This window comes from Protopterus annectens, chromosome 5.part1 (genome assembly GCF_019279795.1).
Source record: "Protopterus annectens isolate FY-2018-M chromosome 5.part1, PAN1.0, whole genome shotgun sequence".
NCBI lineage: Eukaryota > Metazoa > Chordata > Ceratodontiformes > Protopteridae > Protopterus > Protopterus annectens.
Window position 1 is genome coordinate 671,268,502 of NC_056736.1, and position 24,950 is coordinate 671,293,451.

Consider the following 24,950-nt stretch of genomic DNA (forward strand, 5'->3'; position numbering starts at 1 on the left):
CTGCTGATCTCGGGACAGTCCCGCCCAAATAGGGAAGTCTGACAACCCTGACTGCAGCATACCTTAGCAGAAGAAAGGAGAGGAAATGTGCATGACCTTTGTATTGTTTTACCTGTTTAAGTTAGGTAAGCAAAGCTTTTTGTTAAATCAAGGAAAAACATATGCAATAAATACACAGAGCACCCTGAAAAAAACCCATATCGAAATGTGGATTTGTCTTCCATGGGAATTCTCCTTTATCACACAAGATGGAGCAGTTTTGAAAATCTTCCCAACCTCTGGGATGACTTAACAGGATGACTGAGATGTATGATGTATGATACACATCATCGAAATGTGCTGGTAGGCAATGCCTCACCAGGCCATGGAAGCTACTTGATCTCTAAAGGTGGAATCAACCTCATAACACACTAAAACCAACAGAACTGCAGAAAGCTGTCTATTTTCATAGCTCTATCCCCTGTGGAAATTAATCAATAAGCAAAATCTGACACTAAACTATGAACTTTCTGAAATTTTAATCAGTAAAAGTCTTCAAGTGGCACTGTGTGATCTATTCTAACACTGACACTGTCAATGCTCTTTTGAAAAATTAACCTTCACAGTGTACAGATCCTTCCAAGCAACCTTCAGCTGATTAATAAAGAAATTATCCCATTACAAGCCTAGAAGCACTCAATCAGCAAGCTGATATCCTAACCCAAACAAACCACACAAAAGTGGTGTTAATCTTTTAATGCCATTTTTGGATGAAAGGCATTCTAAAACGACTAGTCTTCAAAAAATAATTCAGAGAAAAGGGAAGAATAAGTTAAATGAAAAATGAGAAAAACCATAGAAACAGGTCTAAAAAAAGCACGGTGACAAAAATCAAGGAGATGACAATTTAAACTAAAACAAGTAATAGGAGAAACTTATATTGTGTTTAGCAGGCTACAAAGCTATGATCATACATGCTACAAAGAAAAAATGGAGAGAGAGTGGATTTGCTACTTTCTATTGACAGCCATCTGACGACACTGATGAGATTGGGTATAAAAAAAAAAAGGTAAACCCAAGAAAACTGCTAAGAAATCTGCCAAAGTTCTCTCCCTCCACAGCAAATAAAAAGATCGGCAGAAGCTTATCTTGCTGACTAAGTGCCCCACAACAGTCACAGTACACGCAAATATGCCTGTTCGATCATCTGTTGACCAAAACAGTAGCTTTAATTTAGAGTAAAAGGTTTTGAGAGTAGAACCTAGGTCCCAGCACAAAGCCTGGAACAGCGCTATAGCACCCCATATGATACTGGGACCCATCGCCGCTAAAAGCACTTCAGATCCCACCTAGTGATCAGAAAAACTATCAATGGAGCTGCAGTTACCAGAAATATCCTATTCTGACCACATCTAATGTCCACTGGTCCTAGGTGAAAAGCATAAACTTAAGCCCTTTACAGGACAACAAAACAATATACATGTAATTACGAGTAGCTTCTGCATAGATAATGAGATTCTGCACAGATGATAATAAGATTCTAGATAGTCCAAGTGTAAATGAGGGCTATGATGCTCTCTCTCCTCCACCATATTCAAATTTCCTAAGAAGCCGAAATGATTTTCTGCAAGTCAAAAGACAAAATCTTACTCCAAGAATTCAGTAAACATAGAGGTTACCTCTACTGAAGCTTCTGACGCAACTCTGAGAACCTGTCCTCTTCTCCACTTTTTGGTGTCATTTTCCAGCACAGCACACTGCATATCACTCTTCCAGTCAACCAGTTCAGGTTCTGTTGTTGCTAACTCTGCAGCCATCTTTTCATGAAGGCTGCAATAAAATAAAAAAGATTTATACAAGTAGTCAGGAGAACAGAAACTTTCTCTGAAATCCAGTTAAGACAAAAGACAAAAACAGTATCAGTGATAACTTTTATTAGCAGGACTTTTCAGAAATCTGTGTGTCTTACAACAAACATCCATCAATGGTGACGGATGACTTGCAATAGTGATGAGTACAGTAAAACAGTACGACACGGAAATAATTAATATAGAGTTTCTGGATTTCTTCCTGAACCCTTTACAATGTGCCTATAGTTATTTCTGAATAACTGCAGCTGCCCTTAGTTTGTAAGACTGAATTCACCATTACTCTGAACTGCTGATCCAAAGTACTTAAACTCAAGCACCTTTGCCACCTCTACTCCCTGCATCATATTCTTAGTCCTGTTGACCTTCATTCCTCTCCTCTTGTGAAACTAATGGAGTGAATCACAGTGACTGGTCAGATGGTCAGTGTGTGTGTTTGTGCTGAGGGGGATTAAAAAATAAAAAGCCTGTAAATCACAAAACACAGCTCCTTTTTCACAGACACTTTTACACAGAGACAATAAAACTCGATGCTTTGGCAACATTCAGCTACAGTTTCAATCAAACAAATATATTAAATAGTTTCACCATGTGTGACTCATTAATATAGGCACTTGTAAAAGACAATGATTTTACTATATGTTTAATCTGCTGGTAATCTCTCAGGAACTCTAGAATGCAGAAGAAAATCTAAATGACAACATATTGTACTTAAAGTGCTGCCCATACAAGATGAAACAGAAAAAATCCAGTGGATATCTAGACAATGATTTGCAAAACAGGCATTCATCAAGTGAAGTGGTAATATCTAGGTACCATGCAGTAGTAAGATCCCAGAGGGCCACTTTGGGTTAAATGAAGTATCAAATATGTTCACTGAAGTCCAGAACTGGAAGGAAGTCCTATGCACCTACAACAAATTTAGCTGTAAGCCTATTCACATCATCAAATATTCAAGGATCAATCATTGTAACATTAAACTGCAAAATCTATTCTAGGTTATATCCACGTCAGCTGTGTCTTCCCTCATCAGAAACTGCAAAATTAGTGGCTTCTCCTTGTGAGGCAAAAGCATGGGTCTTGCACTAGAATGCACTGATACAGATATGAATAAGGCTTGATTAACACATCAGACATTACTGAACATTTTCTTCTGTTCTTTGAGACAAAATTCCCCAAAAAGGAAAGAATGGATGTGGAATACAGATAACCATTCTTATAGGTAACATAATAAAGCATGCAATCTTTTAACAAGAAACATCTTTATTAAATTATCACTTATGACAGAGACAATCATATATTTATATAAATGAAAAAAATAAGTTATGTACTCACCATAATGTTCCATCTGAGTAGTTGTACTTCATGTGTCTTCAACCTGTAGGTCTCAGATCCGAATTGGATCAGACAAGGCTGCATTTTCCAGCTACTAATCCGAGCTCCCAGCTACTCCACAATGCCCCCTGTCTCCTTCCTCCCTTCAGATCGAGTTAGCTGCTAATTACATAACACATACCCAACCCAACCCAACAAGACCCCAATCCTTACTGGCAACCCGAAAAAAAACTGAACTCCCAGACTGACTATGGGCAATTCTGGGGTGATCATACTCGTAGGTTGGCAGTACCAAAGTGACAAGGTCAGGGAAAGGAGGTGGAGGGAGAGTTGAAGACAAATGAAGTACAACTACTCAGATGGAACGTTATGGTGAGTACATAACTTCTTTATCTGAAGTATTTAAACCCACTGCTCTTCCTTCAATCCCTTCTGTCTCTACCCTCATTATCCCTACTTTCCTTGTATCCTAAACCTCCTGCTCTTCCTTCATTACGCCCAATAGCCATCTTAATGTGATTCGTCTCTTGCCCCTCACCTTTCTTCCCTCCTATCTCCACCTTTTTTATCCTCTGAAATCCCATAAATACCCTGGGTCCCATGTGGCGCCATCTTTAATAACTTGGAGAAGCCCTGACTGCTGTCCGCTCCTGTCCCAGCGTCTTTTGCCTCGGTATGTAGTGTTTGCTTGATATTTTTGTCTTCCCTAAGCTGAATTGATTAACTGTGTACCTTAAAGGTGTTACATTATTTTATATGTTATTTGTTAGATGTTATTTTTGTCTTCCCTAAAGCTGAACTGATTAACTGTGTGCCTTATAGTTGTTACATTCTTTGTTATATGTTTTGTAATCCTGTTGCAGCATCTTTGTATTATGTCACCCACGTGGAGCCATTTCTGAACGTCCTGTATTCAGTTGTTTGTTCTAAGCTCGTAAAAGGCTTTTTTAGTACAACGCCACTCACGTGGAGCCATTTTTGAGTATGCCCGAACTTAACTGCTTGTTTTAAGCCCGTAAACGGCTTTGTAGTACTATGCAACCAAAGTCGAGACACTCTGAGTGTGTCGTAGCTTAATATTTGTCCTGCTATTCTCTAAATGCTACAATTAGATGTGAATTAGATTAATTATTTGTCCAGCTGGTCTCCTAATGCTCCGATCTAGACGTGCCCTCTATATTCTTCTCATTGTTTAACATAGTTCAGCTTATGTATAGTTAAATCTGAAACCCTCATTTCTTCACGAGGCTATACCATTCTGTTTTTATATTTATACAGTTCTGGGTCTTGTGTATGTTCTGATTCAAACACGGTCTAATTTGGAGACATTACAGTTGTAGCCTGCAATATCAACAATTAGATCGTTCAAGACAAAAACGGCTTTTCTGAATGATTATTACCCATGTGGTGGAAGCTTTTAGCGATCTCTCGCTCTATAGAATTCCAGGTGTTTAAGAGCTATCTCGGGCATACTGGAATTGTTCATGCTATAACAGTAGGCTACGGTACCTACTTAGTGCTAAATCAAACATCCCCCTTGCTCCGTAGAGTCGTGGAGCTTCAACGCCATCATAAGCATTTTCATGCAACTGTCCTTGTCGACTGTTGCACAACACTACTCCAGCAAGTAGCTATAGTAGCAAAATTAATGCTTGATAACCACATTGTGCAACTTTATTTTCATTTCTCTAGCTCCATAGAGTCCCAGGAACTGAGTCGCAATTACAAGCATACTTGAGTAGCTGTCCTGGTTCTCTGCTGCATACTATTTCTCCTTTAGTAGCTTATTTAGCTGACATATATTTTTGTTACCCACATTGCGCACCTTAGCCTTGCACTAGCTCTGAATAGTTCCAAGAGCTTAATTGCTATTGCTGGCATACTCGGGTTGCAGCTTTAAGCGCTTCCATAGCTCTTAAGGGACCCAGGAGCCTAGCGTAAACTCTTGCATTTCTCAAGTTGTTATCCCTATTAACTGCTGCATTCTATTCCTCCATAGAGTGTGCAGTATTTTCTCCTAGGTGTTTTTTCCTACTTGGTCTAGCTGTTGATATGGTGCACTTTTCCTTCTTAGTTAGGTCAAGGCGTGCCTGCTACCCGTCCTTGTTCCTACACATGATCTTTGAGCATACTGTATTGTTTTTTCCTTTGGTAAATTTTCTTAACATAGATTACGTCTCAAATGTGATGATAGACCTACTGAACCTATAAACAGTGTCCGGCTATAGTATTGTTTGCTTTAGAACTGCTGGTTTTAACGTGTTACCCATTGCTGCTACTAATGAATAGGGTATGTTTATAGCTTATATCTTAAATGTGGATGATAGTCCTACTGAGCCTGCAAACAGTGTCCTGCTACAGTATTAATTTACTGAACTGTTGGTTTAAATGTGATATCTATTGCTGCTACTAATGATAAGAGAATGTTTACATGCTCACTATATATCTTATGTCTTTATGATAACTATTGTGAAATAGTACCAGTCCTACCCTGACATGTGCTAACTCTTGTTTTTCTCCACACCACCTTGTCTCTTCGCTCTCCTCTCAGTACCATACTCTTCCTGTGCTATTCCTGCACTAGTCTCTAGAAACCAACCTATCTTGTGGAAAGGACCCTATCCAAATCCCTGCAGTTGCATTTCACAGCCTAAATTCCCTGCATCCTGTCTCAAGAAAACAAGAAAGTATGTTGTTGGTCTCTATATCCTGCCAGTAAAATTGTAAACCATTGTACTAAAGCTTTAGGGGTTCAAAAGCAAGCTCTAAGCCAGGACAGCCAGCAGTCTCTACCTCCCTCTCTTAACTACACTATTACCCAATTACCTCCTAACCTTCGCAGTAACCCCTCTTACTTGCAGTCACCCCCTCCAGTTCTATAACCAGCTAGCTCCCACTCAAACTCACCTGCAATAGAAGACCAGGCAACTATGTGGCACCCTTATCCCAGCCTTCACCTCCTGCTTACCCTCTGTTCTCTTGTTTCCTTACCTTAACATTTCTGAACTCCTAGACCTCCTCTTAATACTCTCTCCTCACCCTTTACTACTTTAGTCTACAACTACCTATTCCATCACAGACTCCTTACTCATCTCTGCTCTTACCTACTCCTGACTTATCTAACTTACCTTCAGTATCCAGCTCTGCTGATTGTTTCTTCTCTAGCTGCTTTACTACCTGTTTCAACCCGCTCCGTTCGCCCTGCGGGCTCACTCCGCTACCATCCCTACCCCCAATTCCCACCCACCCCCAGGGGTCCTACTCTTATACTATTTACCCACACCCTTTCCTCCTCCCATAACTCTCAGGCTACCTTACCATTGGCCACACACCCCTATTCATCCTTCTCTAAACACTCCCTATTCTCTCCTACCACACCCTCCAATTTTTGTTCTTCCCTATCCACAACTACCATACACCCATACCTACAACAAGACACCTAACTAATAATCCATCCAAATGTATAAACTATCAATCCGAACACACTTACACTTTCACCTGTTACTTCTACTACTTATTCTACCACCACTACTTTTAGCCTACATACTTACCTCCTATGAACACTCATTATATCCACACCTTCATAACCCCAATAAGCTAATTACCTCTTCTTCCCTACCAGCACTCTCAAAACATGTAAACATAACATCTACACCCAGCTATCTACTGTCAAGATTTCATAGAATACTCCACATTAGGTGGTACAATCATAATTCCAGAAAATCTCCACATCTATACAGAAGATTCCCAACTCCAGCCTTTCTAATACAACTCCTCTCATTAAAAGATGGAGATATCCACCCAAATCCTGCCCTAATAACACTTCCTCCCACACAACTCCACAATCCCAATCAATTCAACACTCATTCCCTTACTCAACCAACAAACTCTCTCTTCATAGTCCACCTCAACATACGTAGCATTAATAATAAAGTCTCACAACTCCATGCTCTCTTAGAAGTCTACTCTTTCGACATTCTTTGTTTAACAGAAACCTGGTTAAAGCCTGTAACTAAAGACAATGAAATCACCCCACCCGGATATAATATATTTAGATCTGATGGTGTAGCAAAGAATGGCAGGGGAATTGCTATCCTATTTAAATCAGGTCTACAGATAACCACATATGACCTTAAACCACCTGTAGATTCTACTGCTGAAATTCTTACTTCCAAACTTTAACTCAACACTTTGAAATCCATCTATATTATCTGTATCTACCTCCTGGCAATAACAATGCCACCATAGAAGATATCCTCTGCTGGCTATCACAAAACCTGCCCCAAGAAACCATTATCCTAGGTGATTTTAACATAGACTGGGGAACTGCTGTTTCAGCAGCCACCCTACCACACGCATTAACCTATTTGGTTTCTCTCAAATCATTACCTCCCTTACCAGGATAAACAAGCCCAATAAGAAAGAAAGTACCTTTGACTGGATTTTTATAAATAACCATCCCCACAAACATGAATCTGGAACCCTCCCTGATGATATTAGTGACCACTCTCATACCTACATTATCAGGCATAAGACCAATGTCTCAATTCCAGCCAGTTTCAAGTTTATTAGGTCCAAGAAAAACTTTAACCCTGATCTCTTTCAAAGCGAACTAAGAGCATGCAACTGGTCGCCCTTAAAACACCCCCCATTGGAGGAAGCTGTTAATTACTTCAATTCCAAATTCCTAACCATTCTAGATAACCATGCACCAAACCGCTCTATTAGAATCAAAACTAAATCTGCCCCATGACTGTCAAAAGAAACCAAACAAAAAATCCACCTCAGAAATAAATACTGGGCCAAATGGCGTATGACAAAAAACTCTGCTGACCATCAAAACTTTAGACAACTGAGAAATGACACTAAGAAAGCTATACTGTCTGATAAAAGAAACTACTACTTAGAGTTCCAGCAAACTAAACATAATAACCCACACAAATTCTGGGCAAGTATTAACCAACTACTACACCCAGGTCAATCCATTACACCTAACCCACAAGGCACAGACCAGGAGAACCCAAAGCACACTGCCAATGCCTTTAATACTTTTTTCACTGAGGCCATTCAAACACTTGCCAGTCACCTGTCACCTAATAATTTCACTTTACCTATCTCTAACACAACTCCACCCCCTCCATTTCTCTTCCAACCTGTCCCTACAACATATATTCTTTCCCTTATCCAAAAACTTAAAACCTTGCTCTCCTTCAGCAGACCAATTACCAAATGAATATCTACAGAAATCAGCCAAATCCATCGCCTATCCCATTATCATTCTGATTAAGAGAACCATTAGTGAAGGACACATCCCAAGCATCTGGAAAGTCTCCCATATTATCCCCCTTCATAAAGGTGGAAACTCTACTGAATTCTCCAACTACCGTCCCATAGCCCTACTTTCACCTTTGGCAAAACTAATGAAAAAATGCATCCATACGCAACTGCTAGACCACCTAATCCAAAATAACTTACTTTCCAGCTGTAAACATGGTTTCAGACCTTCCCACAGCACTACTACTGCCCTCCTTTATTTTACTGACTGTATTAACAAAAACCGAAATGCCAATATGCTTTCCTCAGCACTATTTATCGATCTGTCCAAGGCATTTGATATGGTTAATCACCAAATACTTATTAATATCCTCAAATCCCTGTCACTAGATATGCTCACTATTAAATGGTTCCAATCCTATTTAGATAACATACAACAGGCAGTACTTTGGCACAACACTCTATCTACCCACCTGCCCATTAACATCAGCATCCCTCAAGGGTCCATATTAGGTCCTCTTCTTTTCTCCATATTTATCAATGACCTTCATCTAGCAATCCCCCAAGCTACATGCATTCAATACGCCGACGATTCTACACTTATATGCACAGCCACATCCACTTCTAAACTTCACTCCCTTACCCAAGAAGTATTTAATACAGTAGAACAATGGTTTAAACAACACTGCCTTCTGTTGAACCCCAAAAAAACTGAACTCCTCCTTTTCAATCCTACTCGTAAGACCGTCCCAACAGATTTCTCAGTTACATCCACTAATGGTACTCCCATATCACCTGACCCAACTACCAAACTACTTGGTATTACCATAGACAACAATCTTAACTTGGACACCCATATCAACAATACCATAAAAACCGTTAACAAAAAACTAGGCTCTCTCTACAGAGTCAAACCCTTCCTTTCACCAACAGTCAGAATAACTATTGCTTATACCCATCTAATCTCCACACTCCTCTATGCCTCACCCATATTTACTAATTTATCTAAAACTAAACTCACCAAACTGGAAATCTCCTACAATAACATTGCCAGGTTTGCTGCTGGCAACCCATTCAGAACCCACCACTGCTATAATTTTAAGCAACTTGGACGGCTAGAAATTCAGAATCTGCTTAAATTCCACCAACTAACTATTGCCTATAAGACTCTTTATCAGTACTCCTATACTAACTACCCTCATCATTCCCTATAAGAATCTGAAATCTTTGCGCTCATCAAACAAACTTCTTGCAAACACCTCTAAATCTAATAACAGGGCTGGGGACTCTCTTTTCAGTAATACTGTTGGAAAATCCTGGAACCTTCTCTCCAGTGAACTTTCCTCAGTTTCCTCCACGTCTCTTTTCAAAAACAGACAAACTTTTCCTAAGAACACGCTGGCTATGCCCTGTACTAAACCTGACTAATCATTTTTCTACTCATAACAGGCACTGCCTACCCACTACTTCCCTACAACTAGTTCTACTTTCCTTACTTGCCACATTACCTTTTTCCTATTCCTTAACCTTCTTTTCATCCCCCAAGCTTACTCATAGTGTGACAACTCTTTATTTATATAATTACACAATATGCCTCTTTTATTGTTACTTTTTGTATTCTACCTGTAATTTGCACTGTACCTGCCTATTGCACTGCAAAGTATTTCTGCCCTCTCTGTAACTTTTGCATTGAACCTGCCTTTGGCACTGTGAAGTATTTCTGTCCTCTGATTTTTTTCTTGGCTAACTTCTAATGTTCTTTGTAAATATAAATGTATTATTTCCTCTTATCCCAGACCTGATCTCCCAGACTACAGTATATTATTAGACCTGTATTTGTTGTATTATACCTGAATTTTGAAATGGGAGGTATTTAGACCTCTATGATAATTTTTGTATTAACCTGAAACATAATTGTATGCAAAAATGTTTTTTGTTATTTTTTGCAAGGAGCTTATCTCCCCGGGCCTCTACTGAAAATGGACATGTATCCAGTTAGACTAGCCCGGTCAACAAATGTAAAATAAAAAATAAAATAAAAATAAATAAAAGTAATTGACTTCATTTGTCTTAAACCTGTGGTTCAGAGTCCCCAGCTACCAAACACTTAGCAGGCTCTCATGGAAGGATATTCTAGAGCACCGCGGAACCAAAGGATGCCCTGTTCCTTGACAGAAAATCCAACTTGTAATGAGAAATGAAGGTATGAGATGAGGACCATGTAGCTGCAGAACAAATATCATCAGGGAACACTCTAGACCAAAAGGCAGCTGAAGTAGCCATAGACCTGGTAGAATGCGCTTTTACCTGACCAGGAGAGGAAATTCCCCTAGGTGAATACCTTTGAATAATGCAATGGGAAATCCAACAAGCAACTGTCATTTTAGAAATTGGTTTCCTTAGGAAAGGTTTGGAGTAAGAAATAAACAAATGATCTACTTTATGAAATGCTTTAGTCCTGTGCAAGTAAAATCTCAATTGCCTATGGACATCCAACAAGTGCAGTCTATATTCCCCTTTATTTTGAAAATTTGGGAAAAACACTGGTAGATTAAAAGTCTGGTTAATATTTGCCTCAGACTCTACTTTGGGAAGGAAGGAAGGGTTAGTGCGCAAGGAAACTCTTATCTTTATGAAAAATCATATATAGAGATTTGACGGAAAGGGCTTAAAGTTCAGACACTCTCTTGGCAGAAGTAATGGCCACCAAAAAGACAGTCTTCCAAGATAGATACTGTATATCTACCGAAGCTGCCGGTTCAAAAGGTGGGGAGACTAACACCTGGAACACAAGGATAAGGTCCCGGGGGGAGTGTGATCTTTACTTGGCTGTCTAAGTAGAAAGGTACCTTTAAGAAAGGACTTGCAAAGTTTTGAAGAAGCTAAAGAAGACATGTTTCCCCCACATGAAAATTAGAAATGGCAGGCAACTGAACTTTCACAGTGGGGAAACTGGCCCCTTGATGAAGAAAATGGCCGGCAATTGAACTTTCACTGTGGAGAAACTGGCCCCTTGATGAAAACTTCCTGCCAGAAAGTCTACTACTGCAGACACTGGAGCTGTGAAAGGATCCAAGGCATGCTGTGAGGCCCATACAGAGAAAGGTTTCCATTTGTTATGATACACCTTTCTGGTGGAAGACTTGTGAGCCGCCACAAAAATATCCTTAACCAATGAAGATAAATCAGAAGTCCTAACAATCATGGGAACTCGAGCAGCCAAGCAGTGAGCTTCAGACTGTCCGGGTCTGGATGAGGAATCCCTGAAAGATGAGAGATAAGATCCGGAACTTTATTCAACATCCATGGTGGAACTAGCAGATGAGACCATAGGGAGGGGAACCAGACTTGGCGAGGCCAGATTAGGGCGAAGAGGATCACAATGCTCCTCAGCCTGCGAGCTTTCTGAATAAACTTCGACATGAGGAGTAACGGAGGGTAAGCATAAAGAAGTCCGGGAGGCCAAGCATGAATTAGTGCATCTCTGGGGGATTAACCCTGAGGAGGGTTCAGAGCGAAGAACTCACTGCATTTCACATTGGAAGGAGATGCAAAGAGATCGCAGCAAGGATGACCCCACTTTTGAAAGATCTGTTCCGCTACTGAAGGATTCAGAGACCACTCATAAGTTATCAGGATAGATCTGCTGAGCCTGTCCGCTAGAAAGTTGGACCATCCCAGAATGTGCACTGCCACCAGAAAAAGGCCAGTAGAGATTGCATATTCTTACACACTCATGACTTTGCGACAGAGGGGATACGATCTGGCTCCCCGTCGTTTGTTGATATACCAGACCACTGACATATAGTTCGTCTGAATTGCGATCGTTCCTAGAGGAAGATGAGCATGACGAGACTGCAACAGAAGAAGAACTGCCCTCATTTCCAGGACGTTGATATGCAAATTGGTCTGAGATGGGAACCACGTGCCTTGGACAGTCCTTCCTGAGCAATGCCCCCCCCCCCACACCCTAGCTGGGAGGCGTCCGTGGTCACCGTGGCTTTGGGAAAGGCCGGAAGAAAAGGATATCCCTTCAGTAGGTCCAGGGACTGAATCCACCACCGAAGAGATTCCCTGCACACTCGGGAAATTCGAATGGGATGAGACAAAGGAAGATCTAACAGAGACCACTGAACCGAGGGGTTCCATTGGAGAATTCGCATATGAAGGCGTGCTAAAGATAAAAGGTTGTTCGTGGCTGCCACTGACCCCAGTGCTCTTAGAACTGTTTCTGCCATCAGAACTTGGACCTGAAGAACATACAAGATTGTGCATCTTCAAACTGTGCATCCTGTCCGGGGTGCGGAAAACTTTCATTTGAACAATGCTCACCTGAGCCTCAATAAAATCTAGAACCTGAATGGAGGTCAGTGAAGATTTGTTTTGGTTTATGGTAATGCCCAGTTTGTTTGCTAGGTGAGAAAAGCAGTCCCTGGCCTGGCAAAGTAGATGCTTGGAAGGGGCAGAAAAGAGTCAATCGTCCAGGTAAGGGAAGAACTGAATACCCTGTAGCCTCAGGTGAGCCACTACTACTGCCATCACCTTGGTAAACACACTGGGGGCTGAGGTGAGACCAAAGGGAAGGGCTCTGAACTGATAATGATTGGCTCCTAGCCAGAAGTGGAGGAATCTCCAAGAGCGCCTGTCCATCTTGATGTGGTAGTATACATCCTGGAGGTCTATCAAGCACATCCAATCATTTGCCTGCAGATAGGGCAGGATGGATAGAAGAGTGACTATCCGTTATTTCATTTTGGTTACCGACAGGTTCAAGGTGGACAGATCCAAGATAGGTCTGAGTTCCCTCATTTTCTTCAGCACTAAAAAAGAACCTGGAGCAAATGCCTGATCCGGATTGGTCTGGGGGGACAGGCTAGATGACCCATTTGCTTAGCAGCTTTTTTATTTTTAGTGCTGCTTCCTCCCTTTGTGCAGGTGGGACGTCTGGGAGGTGTTTCTTCGGTCATGGTAGTTCTATTCAATGGGATGAAATATCCTCTGGATATAATTAAAACATCCAGCGATACCTTGTAATGGACGACCATGCCATTGAGTGTAGCGGAAGGCCACCCCCGACTGCCTCCAGAGACGAGCAGTCGGGCAACCCTTCAGGGCTGCTGCCCGGGTTTTTCCAAAAAGGGTTCTCGGGACCCAAAGTTTCTAGGACCCCCTCTGCCTCTAGGGTGACGTCTGTCATAACCCCCTCTGCGGGAATGTGAGTCCTGAGTATCACGGGAAAATGCCAAAGACTTCTAGAACCACATCTTCTTCGTCCCTCACTGACTTCTGGAAAAGGATCGCTGAGGGAGAAAAGGATTCCAATGGCAGACAGTGTCTTCCTGTCCTTCTCACTCTGGACCAGAGTCTCTAACAGATTTCCCAAAAAGTTAAGAACCATCGTAAGGGGCAATTGTAAAAGACGCCTTAAAGGGTTCTGAGAATTGACAAATCCAGAGCCAGGCACAACGCCTGATGGCAACACCTGTCCTGGCAGCCCTTGCGGCACTCTCTAACGTGGGAGAGCAGGCACTTGGACGTATTCAAAACTGATTTAAAAGTGGTCATTCATGCGGAGAACTTCTTTTTGTCTTCTGCCGATATGGACTCCGGGGTCAACTCAGAGACTTCTTTGACCAAATCTCGCTGTAATCGAATGACGTGTGCCATGTAGTTCAGCGCCCTTACTGAAAAGGTCGCTGAAGCATACACCCACTTCCCAAAATCGTCCGCCTTAGATTCACGATCAGGAGGGTGAACCGTGGAAATGATCTGCACGATGTCTCAGGTTTCAACTTTCTGTTACCTAAGAAGTTCAGTTGTGAGTGTTCTGCCATTTCACACTGAGCTAATCGAAGGAAAGACACTGAGCAAACTCGGAGCTATAATATATAACATTAAGTATTCTGTTTTTTGTTTATTTTGTTCTTTATTTCTTTGATATTTATAGCACTTTGTGTACTGTGTATTTTTCTAGCTAGTTTCACTGTGTGTGAGGTATTAACTGGAAATTGTCCACTTTTATTAAGCATCTGTTGGGCTGTTTGTTTCTGATAACTTGTTGCAGTTAAACTCTTTTTTCTGGAGGCTCCTTCAGCTGTTTAAAACTTTCATTTAAAGGCTCACTGCTGCTTTTCAGCTGTGAGAAACATTTCTGCAATTTGTTTCCTACCCTCCCTCCCTGTTGGTATAGTGTTTTTATAGTTGGTGGCTTTGCAGTTGTCCGCCCCTAGTGTAAATTTGATCTGGGACCCTCCTCACAGTCTAGTGTCATTACCTCATTCTACCAGGTACAGGGAAAACATTTGAGAAGCCAATCAGCTTAGCTTCTGCTACTTCTTTCTCTCTTTCCACTAAAAAAACTTTTTCTAAGCTTGTTTCCTGCCTTTCCTGTGGGTAGTCTAGCCTGGATATAGATTTGCTGTGTCCAGGACTATTTGTAGGCCTCTAGGGCCCAAGCCTTTCTGTGTTGGAGGGAAGCCTTCTAGCTTAATTTTGTTTCTTAGAACTAGCCAGTTTTTTGTTTCAGCGCTTGTTCAGAACATATTGTATGCACTAAATAAGCTACAAATTACTACAGCACTCAACTTTCCTCACTGTCTGGAGGAAAACAGTTTCTAGTACTTAACAAGCACCTATCCAGGCATGTCTAAGGGTCAGCCCCCGGTGTTTTCTCCTGTCTACCCGATGAATCTGGGCATCCTGGGGCAATGCAGTAATTGCCTCATGTACACAGACAACCCTCTCCTCCTACCACCCAACACTACAACCTGTGAGAGATGCACTTATATAGCCAAACTGGAAGCAAAGCTCTCTTCACCCAAGACTGGACTAGACAGTCAAGAGGAGAAGGTAAACACTTGCACCACACCACACTCAGCACATAGTCCCTCAAAACCTACACCACCAAAACACACACATACAAACACAAAACACACACCTACATTTGCAGAGGCTCTCAGTAAAAACCTGCCCAAGCAACAGGGACCTCCGAAGCATTAACACAAGCAACCTCCACCCCCCAACACAACCCAAATGACACACAGCCCACAAACTCAGTGTGCCACTCAACCACAGCCCATAAGGCATAACAACGTACCCAACACTCTAGTCATAGGTGACTCTATAGTCAGGCACTCTGATGTTCCACTCACCAGGCTAAACAAGGAGAAAGTTACTGTCAGCTGCCTGTCGGGTGCCAGGATCCGCCACATAATGCATGCACTCAGGTCACTCCACAACAAGTACAAATATGACTCTGTCATTGTCCATGTTGGTGTGAATGACCTGAGATGTACCTCCATGGACTACATGCAAAGGGACTTGGAGGAGCTGTCCGATCTTGTAGTCCAGGCAGGTATGACCCTAGCCCTGAGTAGCATCCTGCCATCACCCAGAATGATGCCACAGTACAAGGACAAAATGATTGACTTCAACAATTGGCTAAGCTTCTGGTGTCATTCTAAGGGGATCCAGTATCTGTCTGCCTGGGATGACATGATCGACAAGCCACAATGCTTTGCCAGAGATGGCCTGCACCTGTCGCCCCTGGGATTCCGGATACTGGCAAAGGCTCTAGCCACCCCTATAGTGCCTTTTTTAGGCAAGGTTCAAATGACAAATTCACCACCCTAACAGGTACAGGCAAGAAGAATCTGAGGGTATTGCTACTCAATGCTAGAAGTCTAAACCTCAAAATGCACTCTCTCAAGGCACTCCTTAAAATGGAGAACATCGACATCCTGTGCAGTGACAGAGACCTGGTTCAAGGCTCCAGAGAGTACCCTTGCATTACCAGGCTATAATTCATACCACACCTTTTGGCCACCTAACCTGGACCAAAACAATAAAGGTGGAGGTGTTCCATATTCATTAAGGATATCCACACCTCCAGGCTAGTTGCTCAGCATAATGCATCCGAGATTATCCAAGTGCAACTAACTCAGGGCAAGACCGCAATCCAAATTGTAGCTTGCTACAGATCCCCCACCATGCTCCAGGATTCCCACTCCTCATTTCTTAACACACTGGAAAATATTAGGGTACAACCTAACACCCTAATAATGGGTGATTTCAGCTACCCTACCATTAACTGGGAAAACTACTCATGTACCAACTCTTGTGCTCGTTTTCTGGAATTCATAAATTCCAATGCCATGGATCAACTTATCCACACCCCTACCAGGGGCAGCAATATCCTACACCTGGTTATTACCAACATGGGCAACCGGTGCTCCATACCAGAGGTCAATCCCTTGTTGGTCAGATCCGACCATAAGCTGATCACCCTAGACATCCACATCTCTCCCCCACCCCCCATTAGGGAAACCACAGTAAAAAATTTCTCCAAAGCCAACTTAAGTGGCAAACTTCACGACACCCATGCTGACGGACAATAGAGGTAAGACTGCTGAATCCTACACAAATGCACTTTATAAGCACTTACATGAGTGCATGGATCGTGCAATCCCTAACAGAACCAAGATGCTATAATCCAAAAAAAAGGAAGCCAATCTGGTGGTCCCCTGCCATAAACTAACTCTACAACAGAAGAAAGAAACTGCTGCAAAAAAGAATAAAATCCCTTGATTGGAGAAACTCCCTGGTCAGCTTCAGTAAGAAACTTAGAGATCCCTCATAAAATCCTCTGAAGACAACCACAAAGCATTCTATAGCTATGTCAAGAATCTCAATGGCAACACTCAGATCTGCTCTGAGTTACAGCACAATGGCACTAAATATACAGAACCAATGGATATTGCCAACATCCTGGCAGATAGGTTCAGTGCTAACTTTGCCCCTCTGTAATCCCCTAAAGGGCTCATCTCTATACCAGAAGAATGCAAAGTTCCTGTAATCACGGCTGCACAAGTAAAATAACACACTATCCAAAGCCAAGAACACAGCATCCATGGGACCTGACGACATCCCAGGCTGTGTTCTGCATGAACTACAGAACGAACTGGCACCCCACCTAAGTAACATGTTCAATCATAGCCTCACCTCAGGCTATGTTCCCAATGAATGGCGCACAGCGACAGTTATCCCACTCCACAAAGGGGGAGCCACCACAGACCCCGGAAACTACTGCCCCATTAGCCTAACGAGCTTGGTCTGCAAGGCTATGGAGCGTATCATCATGGAATTTATAAACAATGACATTGGTAATCTCCAAACTCAGGACCCCACCCAGTTTGGGTTTGTAAAAGGCAGATCATGTCTCCTAAAATTGATAGACTTCTTTGAAGCAGTCACCAAAGCCGTATATGAGGGTAAGGTGGTTCACACAGCCTATCTAGATCTCGCCAAGGCTTTTGACACCATCCCCCACTCTGGAATTATAGATAAACTCACTAAACTAGGTATAAATCCCTGTGTCACAAGATGGGTTGCCAACTGGCTCACTGACAGAACCCACACTGTGAAAGCAGCAGACTCCAAATCCAGCTTCAGACCAGTGACAAGAGGAGAACCACAGGGTTCAGTCCTGGGTCCTCTCCCGTTTGGTATCTACTTCTCTGAAGTACAGGCCAACACAGAAGGTCTTTGGCTAACAAAGTTTGCAGATGACTGCTAACTAGGAGCCATAATCAAAACTCCAAAAGATGTGGACATCCTACAAAAGGGCCTTGCTGAGACAGATGCCTGGTGTCAAAGCCATGGCCTCAAGCTCAATGCCAAAAAGTGCATAGTCATTCCTTTTGGTAAAAACTCAGTACCCATGAACTACCACATAGGTGGTAGTCTACTTAACACTGAAAGTGTGATAAGAGACCTTGGGACACAGGTGGACAGTAGTCTCTCCTTTGATAATCACATCGCCACAGTAGTTAGGAAATCCTTCTATGTGGCACACCTCATCACAAAAGGTTTCTCATCCAGGAAAAAAGAGGTCATTGTTCCCCTCTACTCGTCACTCATTAGACCCATTATAGAGTACAATGCCCCTTTTGGTATGTACCTCACAAGACATCTACAACAACTGGAAAGACCACAGAAATACCTCACAAAGAGAATTACCGGCCTCAAAGAGATGCCCTATGCAGACCATCTCAAAAAACTGCAGCTTTACTCCGTTGCATATCGCCTACTCAGAGGCGGTCTCTGCCTAACACACAAAGCTATGTCAAACCCAGAGCTTTTAGACATGCTCCACTTAAAGAAATCCCAATCCCTACGAGCTACATGCTCTAGGGACCTAAACCTCGTCACCACAATAAACAGAACATGCTGGAGGGATAGATACCTGTCCCAGAGACTTCCCATACACTGGAACAAACTACCTATCTATATCAAACAAAGTTCCTCATTAGCACTGTTCAAGAAAAATCTTGATGACTGGATGGGAGATGGGAAATTCACCCCGGGGATCACTTCTGTGGCTCTGTTCGACAGTGGCACAGGAAAATAATTTTCTTGGGTGGTGAAAGCCAGGGTACCTTTGGCTAGGCTTATATAGGCCCTAGGGCCAATAGCCTAGTACCTACCTATGAACCTATGAACGAGTTCCTTCTTGGTGGCGGCTGCCACAACTACAGCATCCACTAGGAGGGACCCCTTATTCCAGCATGTCCTGCCCGATGGAAGACTTAAGACCTTGTCTGGGTGCTTGGGGATAGGCTCCACTGTGGCCTGTTCCTTCCATGCCCAAGATGTTATATGATTCACTAAAGGATCTGCAGGAGGAGACACCCAAGAGGTAGATGGGCCCATGCCGAATGCCTCCAGGAACACTGACTCATCTGAGGTCAGTTTTGGGGCAGAACACCCCCCCCCATGGCACAGGAGTTCCATGATGTCTCCAAAGGAAACATCCTCGGGGAAGTCACATTGGGGAACCTTCCCCCTCCTCCAAGTCAGTGTCTTCGGTGAGGGACTCTGGCAGAGTCTCCAAGTGCCTACTTTTACATGTCCATCTGCGAGGTACCTCCTCAGTGGGACTCTATGGAGAGGATTCGCAAACTTCAAGTTGTTCCTGTGGGGAAGCATCCTGAGGCAGTATGGACACTGTCCCTGAGAGGGCAAGATGGTTGGGACTGCATCCAACGCCGAGGGGGTCTGGATGGAGTTCGAGGACGAGATGGTCAAGGGTCTCGAAACAGAGAGAACCCTCTCCACCACATCAAAGGACAAAGGGGAACAAACTTCCTAGGAGATACCAGTAGGGGCCATCCACCACTGACCCAAAAGGAGAGTCAAAGCAGAGGCTCTAGGAACTGAGATGCCGAAAGGGATACTGCACTCCAAAACGCTCGGAGCTGACAGCACCCCCTCGGATCTGACCCAGAGACTATGGCTCCGACAGCCTGGACCTGAACCCGTCGGATCAGACACGCTTCAAGACTGCCGGGGTCAAGGTACATGAGACAGTTGGTGCCGACCCCTCGACCCAGAGGGTCCTCGGATCCAAGGACTCCAAAACCGAAGATCGGATCAGAGAAGAAGTTACAGATGTAAAGAAAGGTTGCGAGCTACCCCCTCCAGAGGGAGAGGGTGCTGGCAAGCTCCCCATCTGGATCTGGGTGCGGATAAACTTCCGCATCATCTTGACCATCTCTGCTTCACTCAAGCTCCGGGTAGATCGCGAAGAAGAAGCCACTGAAACAGGTTTAGAAAGCCGTTGGGGAGAGGACTTAACTGGGGACCAGACAGGGGCTTCCTCTGCCTCAGGGGAAAATCTGGGAGATCTAAGCTGAGGAGACCCAGGCCTAGTTGGATGCCTTATTATCGGTGGCGGACCACCCATAACCGAGTGGTCGGGGGACCGCTTGCGTGGCTTGTCCCTCTTGGCCTTTTCTCCCTCCCTGGAACCCTTGGCAGGCGTTTGAGTCCTAGAGGCTGGGGAGGAGGAGGAAGATGCTGATGTTCCCACAGAAAGCGAACAAGAAACTACTGTCCCCGAGGAGGGAAGTAGCCTCTTCAGTATCAGTTTATCCCTTATGTCCTTCAGTGCTCTGGGGTTGAACCCAGCACAGATAGGGCAGGAGGTGTGAAGGTGCGCTGCTCCCAGACACATCACACAGAGTGTGGCCATCTGGTGGGGAAAGCTTATGGCCACACACTGTGCATTTATGGAAACCTGATTTAGTGGCTTCAGACATCCCTAAAAGAAATGGGCCCAACACACACACACACACACACACACACACACACACACACACACACACACACACACACACACACACACACACACACACACACACACACACGCACGATAGGAAAGACTGAAAAGTAAACTTTTTTTTTTTTGTACCGACGACCTCACGAAAAGGTAAAGGAATGAAATAAAGAAAAATATCAAAATACTATCAGATTTTTACTCTCAAAAGCTCCCAACTATGCTAAGAACTTGGACCACACTTGTTGCTTCGCTAGCGTCAAACGAGATCCGAAGGGAGGAAGGAGACCGGGGGCATTACGGGTAAGGGGAGGAGCTGGGAGCTCGGATCAGTAGCTGGAAAATGCAGCCGTGTCGGATCTGATTCGGATTGGAGACGCACAGTTTGAAGATCAAATGAAGTCAACTACTTCAGATCAAATCATACTAACGCAATTTTAGTTGCAAACATTATATATCACATTATAATCTATCCAGTCACCGCCAGTCAAACATTTCACCGCTCACTCAAATCCTGCCTTCTTTTAAATCTCATTCCCTGTCTACATGCACTGTTCCCACAATTTCCATTTCTTTCTATGTAATTTGCTCCTACCTTTTTCTAAAGATCCCATTTCCAGTTATTTTATCTATCTTACTAAATTCACTACTTCTAATACAGTTGGATTAGACTTTGATTTCCATTTCCTCGTAATTGCTTTTTTGACAGCCACCACAATTACTCAGCAAGGCCTTACTATGTTCTAAGCAATTCCAATTCTGTATCATAGAGCAAAAAAGTAATTTCCTTAGTCATACCAATTTGCTCACCCAATATTTCTGACAGAGTAGTCTGCAGGGAATTTTTAAAGTCTGCTAATGCTTCAAACTCCCACAAAATATATTCCCAATTACTACCACATCTCCAACATGTGTTGTCTACCTGAGGAAAAAATTTTTGAAGTCTATTTGGGGGATAAAGATAGCTATGCAAACACTTCCAAGCAAAGAAATAAATCTTTTCATCTTTGTTGCATATTGGGGAGACATACATATATCCTCCCATTGTTTCTTTGTGAACTGCTTATCCAGTCTCTCTTCTCAATCCTTTATCAACTCCTCTGATTGATTCTTATAGCTATCATGCACTATTTTATACGCTCCACAAATTATTACTTTTTAACATCAGTTTCTGTTCCAGATTCTACTAAAAACTCTACCACTGCTGGTCTTTTTTAGGATCCACCTATTTATTTCTCTTTGTCTATACTCTGATATCAATCCTTAATGTGGAAGGCAATCTCTAGCATGCAGTCCAGTTAAATTTTTGCCCCCTTCCCACGGTTAGCTTTCCCTCTCTTATTTGTTCCTAATACTTTGGGTCTTTTGCCAGTCTTCCTCAATAAATTCCAGCCCTTTCTTGCCTGCTGTTTGTACCCCTAATTGCAGTCATCCCTATTGGCAGAATCTCCTTTCTCCATTCCTGTGCTGGCTTAGTTCTTCAAATACTTTTGGCTACTTTATGACTAATATTATGTTATGGTTATTGTTAAGAATCTGCATCATACTTTCAAATGCAAAGATTTCTGCCTCATAGTTATGTACGCACCATAAAGTTCGATGTATGTAGTCCATCTTGCCTCACATTCTTACCCATGGGTTCGGAGCCGAATATCGGCTCCGACCAGGCCGATTTTACGAGCTTGAAGTCTTTCATTGGCTGGGCTAAGCAGGTATCCCATGGTGCACTGCTCCATATTTCCAGCTCTAGTTTGCTGCGAAACTCATTTCTACTCCATGCACACATCACATCCAGGAAAGAATAAGCTAAGCAAGGGAACTCTGCAGATAACAACCTAACCTCCAAATCCTCCAGGAAGGGGGAAGGTGGGAGGGTAAATAAGAATGTGAGGTGAGATGGACTATATACATCGAACGTTATGGTGAGTACATAACTTCTTGATGTTATGTAGTCCTATCTCGCCTACATTCTTACCCGTGGGACAGTGTCCCTAGCACCTACATCCTGGGTGGCTCATACGAAAATACTCCTGAGAACTGTGGAGCCAAAGGAAGACCTGCCCCTGGAGACCAGGTCCAATTTGTAATGAGAAACAAAAGTGTGAAGAGAAGCCCAAGTAGTTGCAGCTCATATATCATCCATTGACAATCTGGCTTGATAGGCTGTGGATGTGGAAACAGCCCGAGTAGTGTGAGCCTTGACCGGAAATGGCAGATCTTTACCTCCTGCTTGATAGATGAAAGAGATACAACTAGATATCCATCTAGACAGGGTGACCCTGGAGACCGGGGAACCCATTCGGTTATCCGAAAAGGAAACAAAAAGTTGGTCAGACTTCCAGATATCTTTTGTTCGGTGTAGATAGAAGCGTAACTGTGTACATCCAACTGGTGAAATCTAAATTCTGCCTTGTTAGAAAAGTGGGGAGAGAAAACAGGCAGCTCAATGGATTGATTTAGGTTAGACACGGAAGCCACTTTAGGAAGGAACAAAGGGTTTGGTCTAAGAGAGACCCTGTCTTTATGGAAGATTAAATATGGAGGTTTGACAGAAAGGGCTTGAATTTCTGAAACTTGCCTTGCTGAAGTGACTGCTGTTAAGAAGGCTGTTTTCCAGGTCAAGAATTTCAATTCGCAGGTAGCTGCAGGCTCGCAAGGTGGTAAAGTAAGGGCTTGTAGAACAAAACTGAGATCCCAGGGTATGACTGGTTCAGACACCGGGGGACGGAGCAACAGAGTACCCTGCAAGAATGCCTTGCATAGTCTATGCGCCATAAGAAAAATGGAAATTAGAGATCGCTGCCAGTTGAACTTTGATGGTGGCTGATGTGGAACCCTGATGGAAAAGCATAGACAAAAACTCCAGGACTGAAGCGATTGGAGCTGTGTAAGGATCATTGCCTCTGGTATGTGCCCAAATAGAAAACCCTTTCCATTTACTACAATAAATCTTTCTAGTGGATGGTTTATGACAGGACGATAATATATGAACCACTTCTGGTGAGAAATTATGAAGTCTGACTAACGATAGAAGTGGAGTAGCCAGGCTGCCAACCGGAGGGTCATCAGGGAGGGGTGGAACTGTCCTGACATATGTGTCAGTAAATCTGGTTGAGGGTCCAGAGTCCAAGGAGTATCCACAATGAATTGCTGAAGAAAGGGGAACCAAACTTGGCGAGGCCAGTGTGGAGCAATCAAAGATTCTGCTTCCCAAGGATTGCGCTTTCTGAATCACCTTTGACAGCAGGGGAAATGGAGGGAAAGCATAAAGCAGACCAGAGGGCCAATCATGGACCAGAGCGTCCCTGGGTGACTCCCCCTGTGGGGGGATCAGCGTGAAGTAGTTGCTGTATTTCGCATTGAGGGGGCTGGCAAAAAGGTCGCAGCAAGGCTGACCCCATCTGCTGAAGATTCGCTCTGCAACCAGGCGATTCAGGGACCACTCGTAAGGCATCAAAATAGCTCTACTTAGCCTGTCCACAATCACGTTGGACTTCAGCGGAATGTGCGTTGCCACCAGAAACCGTTGGGAAGTTACTGCCCAATGCTACACTCACATGGCCTCTCTGCACAGAGGGTAAGACCTGGTTCCCCCTTGCTTGTTTCGAAACCACACTACTGACACGTTGTCTGAGTGTATTGCAATCGTCCCTAGAGGAAGAACACTCTGAAGTGCCTGCAACGCATGTAGCACTGCTCTCATCTCTAGGACGTTTATATGCAGATGTATCTCGTGTTCTTGCCACGTGCCTTGGACTGTCCTGCCAAGATAATGCCCCCCCACCCAATCTGGGAGGCGTCCGTGGTCACTGTGGCAACCAGGATGGGTGGAACAAAGGGTTTTTCCCACGTCCAAATTGTTGGTGCACAGCCACCAACCGAGATCCTGCTTGCATCTGTCCATGAGCAAGATGGGATGAGACAGTGAAAGTCTTTGGAGAGACCATTGAACAAAGAGGAGCCATTGGAGAATTCTCATGTGCAATCTCACTAGAGGGACCAACATGATTGTTGCTGCCATGGTCCCTAGGAACTGGAGAACCCATCTGGCCTTTGTTTGTCTCAGGGGCATCAGCATGTGTATCTGTTGTTGTAAGACTCTGATCCTTTCCTGCGGTAAAAATGCTCGCATTCGAATGGTGTCTAATTCTGCTCCTATAAAGGTGACACGCTGAGAGGGCAATAAAGCAGATTTTTCCCAATTTACTGTTATACCCAACTGGTGACTTAAGAGTGATGGTAGCGTCCCTGGTTTGAACTAGTTGATGCCTGGTGGGGGCAGTAAGGAGCCAGTCATCCAGATACGGAAACACCTGGAAACCCTGACATCTCAAGTGAGCCGTCACCACCGCCATACACTTGGTGAACACCCTGGGAGC

General features: G+C 43.4%; 1 protein-coding gene across 2 annotated transcripts in view; it reads right to left on the reverse strand.

Annotated features, from left to right (window-relative positions):
• Nucleotides 1–24,950, reverse strand: part of RNF17 (ring finger protein 17) — a 3,936,714-nt gene that overhangs the window by 1,996,345 nt on the left and 1,915,419 nt on the right. For both annotated transcript variants that reach the window (XM_044073290.1, XM_044073289.1), the window contains one exon: nucleotides 1,659–1,809. In XM_044073290.1, coding sequence (XP_043929225.1) covers nucleotides 1,659–1,809 — 151 coding nt within the window. The remainder of the gene's footprint in view (nucleotides 1–1,658; nucleotides 1,810–24,950) is intronic.